Source organism: Equus quagga, chromosome 10, assembly GCF_021613505.1.
Source record: "Equus quagga isolate Etosha38 chromosome 10, UCLA_HA_Equagga_1.0, whole genome shotgun sequence".
Classification (NCBI taxonomy): domain Eukaryota; kingdom Metazoa; phylum Chordata; class Mammalia; order Perissodactyla; family Equidae; genus Equus; species Equus quagga.
The window spans coordinates 106,248,841-106,262,181 of NC_060276.1; the positions used below are offsets into that span (position 1 = coordinate 106,248,841).

Consider the following 13,341-nt stretch of genomic DNA (forward strand, 5'->3'; position numbering starts at 1 on the left):
TTTAATCTGTACTCCAGCAACATGTGTTTACAGGAATAAGATATAGGGTGCACCAGAAATACTGCTATTGAGGTCTCAATATTTTGGGTATAAGGAATTATCAGATACTTTCTCCCTTGAGAAAGGAGAACAGAAGAAAATAGGCAAGAATAAGAAAAAAACTGAACGAGGTGAAGAATGGAGGAAAAATAGTCAAGTGAGAAGATATGAGGATGGTAAATGAAAGGAGAAAAAAGTAGAATTAGAAGTGAAATCTAAAAAAGACAACAATTTAGTAAATTAAAAAAGAGAGAGAGAGAGAGAGAGAACACATCTGATGTTAGCCAGTATCATAGTATTGATTCCACTCAATGAGCTGCTCTTTCCTGCTGAAGTCCAGGGATGGGGTGGTGGGGTGAGAGGGAGGGAAAAGCTGGGCTTTATTGGGTCACCACACTCTCCATCCATTCTGATTCGATTAGCTTCCCCTTTGAACAAATTCTCCTTTTGTTCTGGGGCTAAAGGAACAAGAGGGTGAAGACAGAATCAAAAATGAGAGACTAGAGTGAGAATATGAGAGAGAATATAGGAGAAACCTTTGAGAATTATATAAATGAAGTTAGAATGATCTTTCCAGATGACGCATAGTCCTTCAATTTGTTCCCTTCCCCCTGCTCCTCTGCCATCACCTGCAAGTCTTGTTCAACAATGTTTACCATTTGGAGGGTAACAAAAACCACTAGCTTACAATACTCATCTTCCATCTCTCACTAACCAATGTCCAACAGCCTCACTATTTACTGCAGTCTATCTTCTTCTTGACTATCCAAACCTGGGTATGTCCCATTTCAGTAGCCTTTATAGCCACATCTATTAAACCATTTCTTGCAAGAATGCTGTCAGCAGGCTCCCAGAAGACTTTTAAAAATAATAGTGAATATGCTTTATTTACATAAAATAAAAGGAAATTTTTCCAAATGCTGGATTCAACCATCACATATGCCACTCACATATGCCAATCAAATGATATTCCTAAGAAGAAAATATCTGTTTTTAGTATGGAATTTTTAGAACACTTACATGCCAAAAACATGAAATTTTACAGATTCATTAGAAATATGCCCAAATAGATTTAATAAGTATAAATAGTCTCATCAGCTAAAAAAACGTGTTAAAAGTGCATCATGAGGGCAGACTTGCTGTTTCAAACTATGCCGAGGTATCTCTCAGAGAGAGGGATGTAGTGGCAGATGAAGTGGAAAAAAATCTTGGGAGATTCCAGCAGCCTTTGAAGAGTTGGATCTTCACTGGCGGGGAAGACATGCAATAGGACTCAGTCTGCTTTGCTTGGATGTTCATGATTTTTTCTTCTTCCTACCTGGTAGCCACAGTTTCTCAGCCACAGAAGTATGTTGATTTGAAAAGCTTAAAAGCCACTTATAATAAAGAATATAGCAACATGAAAAAGGACATAAAACTTCCAGTTTCATTTCAAATAAGAAAATATATTTTTTAAAAAAGAGCAAACTAGAAATACACACATCTAATTGGACATCTTGAAGATATACCATACCAGCAATTTCAAAAAATCATTTTTGAATTCATTTGTGATTCATTCAACTTTCTCAGACTCTTAGGGAAAAATTTCAAATTGCTTTTCTATGTATTTTAAAATAAGAAAAGTTATCGGCTTTTATATTGTACATTACCACATGTAGCAGAATAAAATTTTAGAACTATAAAAAAATACTTACTGGGCTAATAACGTTCAAAATACAAGATTAAATATTACTCTTTTCATTAATGAGTCTAAACTGGTATAGAATAATATTGGTAATATCTCACTGTTCTGGTAAATTAATTACTGGATTAAAAAATAACATTAAATATGTATTTCAAATATATTAAGCTGTATTTTAATGTAACTATTATATCATAACCAACCCCTTATATCCCTGTTAATAAATATAGGGATAGAAGGGATAATTGCAGACTACAAATAATTTATACTTGTTTCAACTAATTTATCTACCTACCAAACCTGACCTTTCACAGTAACAAAACCCACAAAATTTCCATTTCACCACGTGTATATATCGTCTAGTAAGAAGTTAAAAGCACTGTAGAGATCACAATGCAAGCAACAGCAAGGAAAAGAGGGCAAAGTAAGCTGCATTTAATGAAATGTACCATTCTTGCACAAATATGCCTCTCACTCGAACACAAAGAAGAAAATCTGGTAATTGATCACATTATTAAGGAAGGCTACTTTCATGGAATTCAATGTATTTTCAGAGAATGTTTCTATTATCATCCAAAATCAATTTCTAAATTATAATAGCAGTCTGCCAAGAAACTGGACTCCAACTGGCCCAACTACTGTAGCAGGTAACAGGGAGGAAGGGAGGTTGGAAAGTTAATTTTTATTGAGCTCCTAATGTGTGCCTGGCATTGTGATAGGTGTTTTACATATCTTATTTACCTGAAGGAAAGGAGAGAGTTAGGAGTGGCAGTTAAATTTCAACTCCATTTCTGATTCCAGTTCAGCTGATTCAGTACCCCAGTTATGTAAATACTCCCTTTCTCCTTCTCTCACACTTGGCCCCACTTAATCTCTCACTGAATCGTGAGATTTACTTGCATGATTGTTAGAATTTTTCCCCTTTTGCTTGATAATTTTATAATTTTAGTTTGGGGAGGGAGTTTGGGCCTTGAAGTCAGAGCTTTGAGTTGTGGGTGAGTTAAATAATCATTCTGAGTCTCAATTTCCTCATACACCTTCTTTGTAGAATTACTGTAAAGAGTAAATGACATAAAATGTGTCAAGTACTTAACATGATGCTTGGCACACTCTAAGAACTCAGTAAGAGTTGGCTATGGCTATTGTTATAAAAAGGCAAACTGATGCTTAAACAGTTACCATGACTCACATAAAGCCTTACATCAACTTCAGAGCAAAACACTGGAAGCAAGTTCCCCCAACCATCATTCTGTATAGTTTTCAATATTTTAGAATATTCCTGTGATGCAAAGATGTATTTACACATTCTCACAATATTGAAATATCAACAAACCATACAGATTTTATTAGTTCACTTGTAGTCTTTTACAGACTTTCATATTGATGTGATAAACATCAGAATCTTTGCTCCACCAAGAGTATCCTTTAACGCATTTCATTTTTCGTTAGAGCCTGATTTCTGTTCTCTTAGAATTGACCAACTGGAAATTGGTCCAACTATCCAACAGATGTCTTATTTGTTAAGGTGACATTGAAGTAATGGAGGCAGCATGAACTTTAGAAGAGGGAGAAGCTGCCTGTCTACTGAAGCAGCTGCTTTATCCCACTGCCCAAATCCTCATCCTAGGGGACAAGAAACTTTAGTCAGGACAAGCACTTTGTATGGTCTGGAGTAATGAGAACTTTCTCATCATCAAAATTGTCATAGTGTGGAAAGGTTTTGTCGATTACCAACATTCTGAATTAGTGTTAATCTTACACCTACGTGTTTAATTTTTTAAACTTTCATTGACTTTTATTCACTTAATGAACTTATTGAAGAAACATCATGACTTTGTAATTATCAGTGTTCAGAGCCTCTCCAAAATATCACATACTTCTCAGTTTATTCAGAGCCAAAACTGAAATGGCTTCTGCCTTAAGGCAGAATCACTGAGAAAGATCAGACCTCACAGGAGTCGTCTTAGCCCCAAAATATTGCCATTCTTTTCAAAAGTTTCTTCTATGACTAGAATATGCAAAAGCAAATTGAGTTTAGGTGCAACAGGAAATATTTACTCACTCTGAAGAGTTAGTGAGCTATAAGTAGAATATTTACCAGAAAAAAACTATTTTTTTCAAATGAGGATAATTATATTAATAATCAGATTATTTTCACAATTTTTTTAAGGCAATAAACTTTATTTTGGTAGAGATAGGAGAACAAAGTAATCAACTGAGGCAGAAAATAATCCAAAATTAAAATCATACAATGTTCATTTTCTAAATCCAAGATTATGAAAAATAGCCCTTGAAAATCTACCATAGGCACAGAATGCTGCTGTCATTCTTAGCCTGGAAAGGGATTTGTGAGATTCACAGAGCATGAAAACTTTATGAACTTATTTAGTTAAGTCCAATAGTTTTAGAACTAAAACTGTAGTCCTCTTTTGGGAAATGAAAAGCCAATTCAGCTATTAAAGCTTACAATTTTTTTTAAATCAACATTTAAAATAAACCAATCTACCAGACACTTTAATGAACAAATCAATATTAAAGTAGATGAATGAATGCGTGCTGTTACAAAACATATCTACCAGGTAATTCAATAATTTGTAAAATGAAACGTAAAAGTTATATCAAGAAAAAGTTGAATTTCTACATATTGTCACTTTAATTTCTATTCTTAAATTATCATCCCAGTTCATGGGGTGTATAATGTTATCCCGTACCTGTCCATATAGAAATGCATATCTAACCTCAGCCACCACCAATATTTCGTGTTCTTTTAAAACCATGCCTTACATTCCATCAAATAAGAAGAAGAGTCATTCAGTTATTTTTTAAAAGGCTATTCAATGATCTTGTACACAAATAGGCATTTCATTTCATTGGTATTCTTTTAAAGCTTTAGCAAATCTTTATATTAGTTCCTCCCACTGACTCGTAAGGTAATTATACATACCACAGTCTGATGATTAACTTGAATCACTTCATCGCCAGCATGGATTTTCTTGCACCGATCTGCAGGTGACTAAAGTTAACATAAAGGAAATGATAAAGAACATAAGTTTCATCAGTCATTTCCTCTCTCTCAAAGCACTACAATAAGTTCACCACTTTAAATTAGGTCAAGAATTTAATTATAATCCTCAAGGAATTAAACTACCAAAAGTGGTTACTAGTATTTACTATATTGTTTGTATTCTCTGTATAACTAATGACAGCAGAAATGCAAAACGATATATATTTATGTTATAAAAGACCAATATGTTTCTCAGAGCACTAAGAGAAAATGAAAATTGGTATTAACCTTTGCAAACTTTATACAGACAACTGTATTAGGCTCTACAGGCAACTGATTCAAAAACATATTTCAGAACATTATCTTTTTTAACTTTGATCCTTTCCATTTAATACAAATAATTCACATTAACTTCAGTGAATAAATATTTTCAAGTACATGCTTATGGTCAGCATCAAAGCTTTGTCAAGTGATGATCAAATCATTAATTTATTTCATCATTAATACCATCAATTCTGAATAACTGAGAAAAGCAAATTAAGAGGTGGACAGCCATTAGTTCAAAATTACATTATATAACACTCTCTCTCTAAATGTCTAATTATAAGAGCATCCTATTTCTTATGCTTCGTATAATGTAATACACTGGCAAACAAAACCACACTAAATAAACTGAAGTGTTAACATTTCTATAGGCTGTAACAATTTCATCACTTTTTTCTTTACTACCATAAAAAATTGAAAACAAAAACAAACAAGCAAAAAACAACTTCGAAAAGCTCATTTTGACAAGTTTTATGAAGTTTTTAGGAAACTAAAATGAGATTTAAGATAGAAAGTTTTATAATATTGTAGGTATGGGTAATAAATTTAACATGCTATTCTTTATTTTTCCTCTAGTAACTGATTATTGATTATACACATTATTAGACATTTTAATGACAATATGTGAATGGACTTTTGAATATAAAGAAAATGCATTTTCTGAAAAAATAGATTGTGTATTTATATGTGTGTTAAATTTATCTATCAAACACAACTATAAATACTGTAATAGTATTTATTAGTATCTATTGAAAGCTAAAGAAGAATGATACAGTGATGGAATCTGCAAAGTAAAATGCTACTTTTGAGACCCTGGAATAGGATTTACTTTAAAAGTGATTTCTAGTTCCTTTATTTTTTATTCATTCCCAATTTCCAATTATTTTTCAAACAAAGAAGTCTTGAAACAATATTAACCTCAATTCAACAAATCTTAAAATTCACAATAAAATTATATGCCATAGGCTCGAATTGAAGATAAGATGATACCCCACGGAATTTCAGTTATCGAAGTAATAACTCAAGTGTACGATTAAGAGGATAGTTCATCTAGGATGTGAACTCAACCCTAAGAATTGTGTCAAAAATGTACTTATTTCACAGCACCTTTAGGAAGGGGGCATATTACCCAATCAGACAAGTACCATGTAACAATTCGGAAAAGTTTGTAAATCATTACTTTAAGAGAGCTGTACCTATAGAGTCAGTCCCTGCCCTACTTGGTTCACAATTCTTTTTAAAGGAGGGTATGAAAGAAAAGTATCAAGCGAATGGCTCTAGTCAGAATACAAAAGAAAACGATAGTTGGTACATAAAGTTCAAATAAACTAAAGCAACTTTTTGCACAGATAAGTAGGAAATGGAGTAAGTCATATAAATTAGAGACTTTCAGTGTCAAAAGAGACCTTAGAGATCATTTTGTCTGAATCTCTCTTTTTACTTAGGAGAAAACTAAGCAACTAAGGCATCGCAAAGCAAAATAACTTACCCACTTTAGTGAGCAGCTTTGCTAAGACTCAACACAAGATCTCCTAATGAGAAATGACTGAGGGTACCAAAAATAGTAACATAATTTCAAGAAAAAAGAAGAATTAAATGATGAACTATTAATATATGGTTCGTATCTAAACTACACACAGAATCAGTCTTTCTTTGATCACTCATCCATTTAACAAATATTACTGAGTGATTAATATGAGCAATGCATTATTTTTTTATAGACCCCAGACAATATAGAAAGATACGTTCCTACGAATTCTTCAAGATATAGTTCAAAATCACCATTTCTGTGATTCCTTCTCTGATTTCATTTGGCAGCATTTACCATTTTTTCCTTTGTCCATCTAAACAAATTTCACTACTTGTTTACACAGATAAACCTCTATCTGCACTCCTTAGGGGCAGCAAGCTAGTTTAATTAAAAAATTCTTTCAAGTACAACTGAAATTTCACAAGGTTGTAAACTATCATAAAACAAACAAACAAACAAAAATTCTTTCAATACTCAACCCCACACCTGGAACATAGCAGACACAAAGCAAAGGTTTGTTAAAAGAACAAATGAATAAATAAATGATCAGATGAAAGTACAAATAAATGAGAATGATCAGTGACAAGAGTATAGTTTACAGTATCTTACTGCATTTAAAAATTTTAAATAGTTGACAACATGCATTTAACTGATATTCTTGATCTCATATAACTCTCATATTTAATACCAAATATAAGCCAATACAGCAATCCAACAGCAATGTACATCATGTGTTTCACCGTTCATAAGACACCAAGAAAAGCAGGGGGGAAAATATCAATAAATGATTATAGTAATAGGTGAATTAGATGAAGAGAATGTTGATTTTTTTGAAGGAAAATGCTGGTAAGATGTTGAGATCAATAGTAACTTGAGATTAACTAATTCCACCTCAGTCTTCTTGGAAGGAATACAGCATAAACATGCAATTTGTCAGAATTTCTAAAAGAAAAAAAAATTCAAAGCTCAGCACTTGCTTAAAAGAGTAGGATGGAAATCTGGGACAACCAAATGGAGGAATAATGGATTATGCTTTTCAAATCTATTACATTGACTGTGTTAATGCCCAACACAATCACTTCACATTTCTGTAGCTCTTTATAGCTTAGTCTTTCACCTTTATTAACTTATTTGATTTTCATAACAACCTAGTGAGATATGTAGTGCAGATGATATTACCTCCAGTTTATAGCTGAGGAAACCAAAGCAATGAGAGGGTAAGTGACTTGCCAAAAATTACACTGCCAAGGCCTGGAGACTCTGACCTACTGCTTGCAGTGGTTCTCAAACTTCAGTAAGTCTCAGAATCAACTGCTAAAACAGAATCTCTTATTAAGAAACAGGCTGGTCTCCAGAGTTTCTGATTCAGTAGGTTTGGGGTGGGGCCAGAGAATTTGCATCTCTAAGTGCCAAGGGAGGCTGATGCCGCTGGTCCAGGGAGGGATCTCACTGTGAAAACCACTGAGCTATACCATGCTGCCCCTCCGCTGAATTATACTGCAAGTATTCAGAAAGCCTGACTTATCTGATGTTTCTTTCCTATGAGTTAAGTTTCTTATTATAACTAAACTATTTGACAGATGCAAACGGATTCTTTTTCAGATGTCACAATAACTTCTCATGAACCAGAAAATACTTAACAAAGACAAATCTCTGGCAATGAACAGAAAACATCTGATTTACTTTAAGTAAATAGCTATTCTAAATCAAATAACATGACTGAAATTCTCCCAAAACTACCACTTACTGACTCAGTATGTCTTTTTAGTTTTATCTCCTAATCTGTTCGTGTCCTCAGAAGTCAACCTCAACTACACGAGATACATAAATAGTTTAACAATAAAAGGAAAAACATATCAAAATCTGAAATGTTGTAACACTTACATTTTCTGTAGTTCCAGTTATTACATGGAGGCCATCATATGTTGATTTAATATACATACCCTAAAAAAAAAGACAGCATCAGAAAAAAAAGTGAGGCAACTGAAATGTTTTCAAGTATGTTATAACCTCATCTACAAAAAAGCAAAATAAAATTATCCTATCAAATTAAAATTGCCACACACCCCAGGGATGAATCTATGATCAATAATGATGTCTTTAAACTGCTAAGAAATTCCTATCTGAATATTCTGGTTTCTAAAGTTTGCCTGAAGAAGCCTGTACTCAGCTTAATCAAATAACTACTTGATAAGTGAACTGCCTATGAAACTTATAAAATGCAGCATAGTAATTCAATATCCTGAAGAAAGGACACACCTCACTCCCCACAAAATCCATACTATGTATTCTGCAGCAAAATAAGTTATGATGGGAAATTCAAATATTGCTATGTTATTAGCTTGATACATATTACACAATAAAAAGTAAGTTCCTGATTTTTACCTACAAAAGTGCTTTGCATTTAAAAATATTAATTTCAAAAAGAATTAATTTTAATGAACTTGAAGTCTGAAATATAAAGGATTTAACAATAACCACAATATCATTTCAGAAAAAGCCTATATTTAAGCACTTATGTAGACAATTACTATAATGTTAATTTCCCATACCTTTATGTTAATTCCATATTTAGACACTTGAATGTACATGTGTTTTCAACGAAAATAAGTAAGTAAAAAAAGACAAGAAGCACTAAAGTTCATGGTATGGAACTGTTAAGAAGTCATTGGGTAGGTTTTAATTCTGAAAAGTCACTTCAGTAATATCCTATGTCTAAAATGTTGGTATTAGTTCCAAAAATGGCTGAGACTGGATTTTTAAAGTAAAACAAAATGAGTGTAATTTTAAAAGATGTTCATTTACCTGTAAACTCTAGTTTCTTAAATGAAAGCTCATCACTTTATATAAAATAACTAACATTAACAGAAGTACAAACAGAAATTAAGAAACTGGCCACTAGTTCTTGGCTAACACCATATGGCAATATTCAACCTTACACTGGTGGCAAGGGCATAACATACTTACCTTTGAAGTTAATATTTATTCCATTATTCACTGCAAGGTAAATATAATGGTGCTATTATAGAACTTAAAAGAGGATAAGATCCTTGCAATGATTTTCCCCTCAGGAATTAACAAAATGACATCAAACACAGGATCTTAAAGTATATTTGCAAGAGCTAAACACCTAAATTTTGTCTTACCTTTTTTTTTTTACATAGAAGGATTGTGAGAGGATAAAGTGGAAACATACAGCGAAAGAAACAATATATATTGCTTGGACATACAACACAATCATCACTCATTATTACCTATCACCATCATCGCTAACATCTGTTTGTTACAATGTGCCAGGGATTGTTTTAATTGTTTTACATTTATTTCACAATAGTCTATGTGGTAAAAATTATCATTACGTCGGTTTTAGAGATAAGGAAACTGAGGCACAGAGAGGCTGGGGAGTCTGCCCAAGATGGTGAAGCCAGGTTTCAAGCCCAGGCAATCTGACTCCAGACCAGACTCTCAACCATTAGGCTACTGATTATCACTTTATTAACAGTTAGGAGAGTTGTGCACCTTCACTTTTCTTATTAAAACATAATATTTGGCAATGTAGATATTAAAGTTAAACATTCACTCTTTACCATCTACTCTAAAAGACTAAGACCTCTTTAGCACACATGTACCACGTGGAATGTGGTTATAAAGAGTAACCTGGTTTGATATTTTACAAATTTATTTTAATCACCCATCTCTTCTGACAACTGTAAGTAGAAGTTCATTATATTTCTCGCCACACTTCTTTCAACACTGTGCATTACCAATTAGGAATTAAAGTGTTTGACAAGAGCTCTAAATAATTTCATAAATGATTAGGTCATATAAAAAGTCTAGTATCCTAAGATAAATGCTTAGAAAAGACATTATAGTCATGGGGTTAATAAAAACTCATAGAGATAATCTAGTTATGACTCTGTAAATAAAATGTGTAATTACTGCACATACCAGGAACTTCAAAAATGGCACTTGTAAGCTAAAGCAAGTATCTCATCATTATTTATATAGAATTAAATGTTATATAATTTATATTAAAGCTAATTTTTTCAGATGGATAAAAACAATTTTAAAATGCTTAAGTAAAGAAGGATCTAGTTATGCATACAGAGCTCAATTCTAGCAATTTCATAGTTATGAGCAACAGGATAGAAAGAAAGCAAATTTTTAAAATGCCACAAGAAATGAAGATATTTAGTTTTACGCAATATTTTCATTTCTAATCTCAATAAACCATTTGTTTTAACTGACTTTAATAATCAAAACTGACTTCTTCATCCTTTTTATCTCCCTCTGGCAGTACTAATGAGAAAAATGGCCAAAAGTCAGGCACCAAAAGAAAGTAAGAAAAGAAGCAAGTTGCTTGGACAAGTTTTAAACTAATCATCTTCTGAATAATGAAGAGTCCACAGAAACACATCTGATCACTTGTGCACCTCTGAGAAAGGGTCAAACAGCAGGAGGACATGTAATTCAAATGGCTCTTTTTCTGGAACTGAGACAAATCTGGTGTTCCATTTCATCAAAACCTTCATTCTTCCTACTTTTTTTTTTTTAAACCAATTAATTAATTCTGGACCTGCCTCGAACAGCTCCCTCTTTCCTGCTCCACTTGCCAAAATGACATTTGCTTCACTCTGTCTCCAAATGTTGGTTAACCAACAGGAGCCGAGGCAACCTCACAGGCAAGTCAATGGAATAAGGCATATTTGGAGATAGTCCAAGTGCCTAAATAGTAAAAGAACTCTCTGAGACCAAGAGGCTTCTCCAAGGATGCCCCCTAAGCCCCTTCCTCTCTGTTCATCTCTTGGCTCTGATCTAGTTTCATATGTTCCAATAGCTCTCATTATCCTTCATTTAATTTTCTGCTAATTATTGTTGTGTGAAAAGCATTTTAGAAACTATTTTCATGTTTTAATCATAACTAAGCACATTTCCTACCATTCTTTAGAATGGTCAGGACTTTCAAAACTAAGAAATTCTAGGAGATTTGGCTAATTCGGGAGAAAGCTGATGAACAATCTATCCTGTTTATCCAGTGGAAGAACAAAGCAGTTACCGTTTGCCTATGAGAGACGTTGTGTTTTGAAACTGGCAGAAGATTTTCTACAGACGTTTTAAGCTAATTAAATTTCATTAAAGCTTAGTATCCTCTCACCTCTTTCTAGTTCTTTCCTTCACTTACCATTTACACACTTCCTATGGCTAACTACATGCTAAATGTTACCAAAATCCTCAAAGCTATTTATTTCAAATGTGACTGACTAAACTTGCTTAAAGGTGACTGATTTTTAATATGATACCTTGAAAAAGTCACATAAAGTTTCTATCTCCCCTCTAACATGAATCACAAGAAATAGTTTTATACTTAATTCTTTTTATTAATATTCAACATTTTAGGTTTTTCTTTTCCTCCCCTGGAAATATTTTCCCAATGAAGAATTACTGATGGTCCTTTAAAAAAGGGATTTCTCTAGGTACTTCCAGTTTTAAAGTCATCGTCCTAAACTCACACCCCTCTTTAGCAATTCCAATTTTAAATGTGGGATAATAGAACAAGCTTTTTTAAGAAGTACTTTATTTAGATTTACCTGGACTCAAACTCTGCCACTAATGTGTATTACCTCTATATAATATAGGACAAATTGGTGAAGATCTGTGATTCCATTTTCTCATTTGCAAAATGAGAAAATACTCTATAGAGTTGTGAAGAAAATACCTGGTAAATGATAGGCACTCACTTCTTTCTTTTTCTCTTTCAGCTCTTCCCCAGACTAACCAAATCTGGTTCTTAGCATTTTTACGTTCGTGACTATTCCAAAGATTAGACCCAGATCTATCTCTTTCAAATTTAAAAAATAAAAGACCTTTATTTAAAAACATCAAGATTTCATAAAGTGCATTAGTTAGCATTGTGTTGACTCACTTCAAACGGTTATTTTTTTCCCATGATTTCAGTGGAAATTAGAGGAAAAGATCAGGCTCTTTTCTCAGAACAATACCGTCCTCAGAACTGTAGACTCAGAGCTAGAGAGAGCTTTAAGGATGATCTAGTCCACCCCTTCCTGCCCCCAACATTCTACAGATGAAAATATCAAGGCCCCCATCTTGTCCAGATCACACAGCTATAGTTTATGTACGTGATTTGTATTCAGGTGTCCTGACTCCTAGTCTAATATAACATAGTATTAGTTCAGAATTTCCCACTCTACAAATCATGCTTAAAGAAATTCCTTTCCTTTATAACTACTGAAAGGGGAGATACAGAAAGAAAAAGCTTTAATATTACAGGTTGAAAGATGTTTTAAATAAAACTGGACTTTGTAAAGGTAACCAAGAGGAATTTAAAACTGTAAGAATTTAAAATCCTAAGTATTACTGCAAATAAGTTTCTAAATGTTAGAAATAAGCTCTTAAAACTAATCAAAGTTAGATACAACACTTATGGGTTACAATGATGACATACTTGCTGGCTACGTCTGAAGTGCTGATTTCCATCTTCCCAGGAAAACAATAATAAAAGCCACAAAAAGCTCAAGGAACTATGGTTACCCAAAAGTAATTTGCCAAATATGAGGAGAAAAGACACTCTATCGACTAGATGGCTTCAAAATGAAAAGCCACTGACTGGTGGCTGATGAAGGCTTTACCCTCTAAAACATTTATATATATACATACAACTGAAGAAGAAAAGTCACATAAAAAGTTAAACCTGCTTAGAGGTCTTTAAGATTATCTGAATCAAATTATTAATCCAAGTTTCCA

General features: G+C 33.1%; 1 protein-coding gene across 1 annotated transcript in view; it reads right to left on the minus strand.

Moving 5' to 3' along the window:
• CNKSR2 (connector enhancer of kinase suppressor of Ras 2) overlaps positions 1–13,341 on the minus strand; it is a 255,852-nt gene that overhangs the window by 131,294 nt on the left and 111,217 nt on the right. The window contains exons 7-8 of the mRNA XM_046674057.1: positions 8,464–8,523; positions 4,665–4,733 (exon numbers count right to left, since the gene is read on the minus strand). Coding sequence (XP_046530013.1) covers positions 4,665–4,733; positions 8,464–8,523 — 129 coding nt within the window. The remainder of the gene's footprint in view (positions 1–4,664; positions 4,734–8,463; positions 8,524–13,341) is intronic.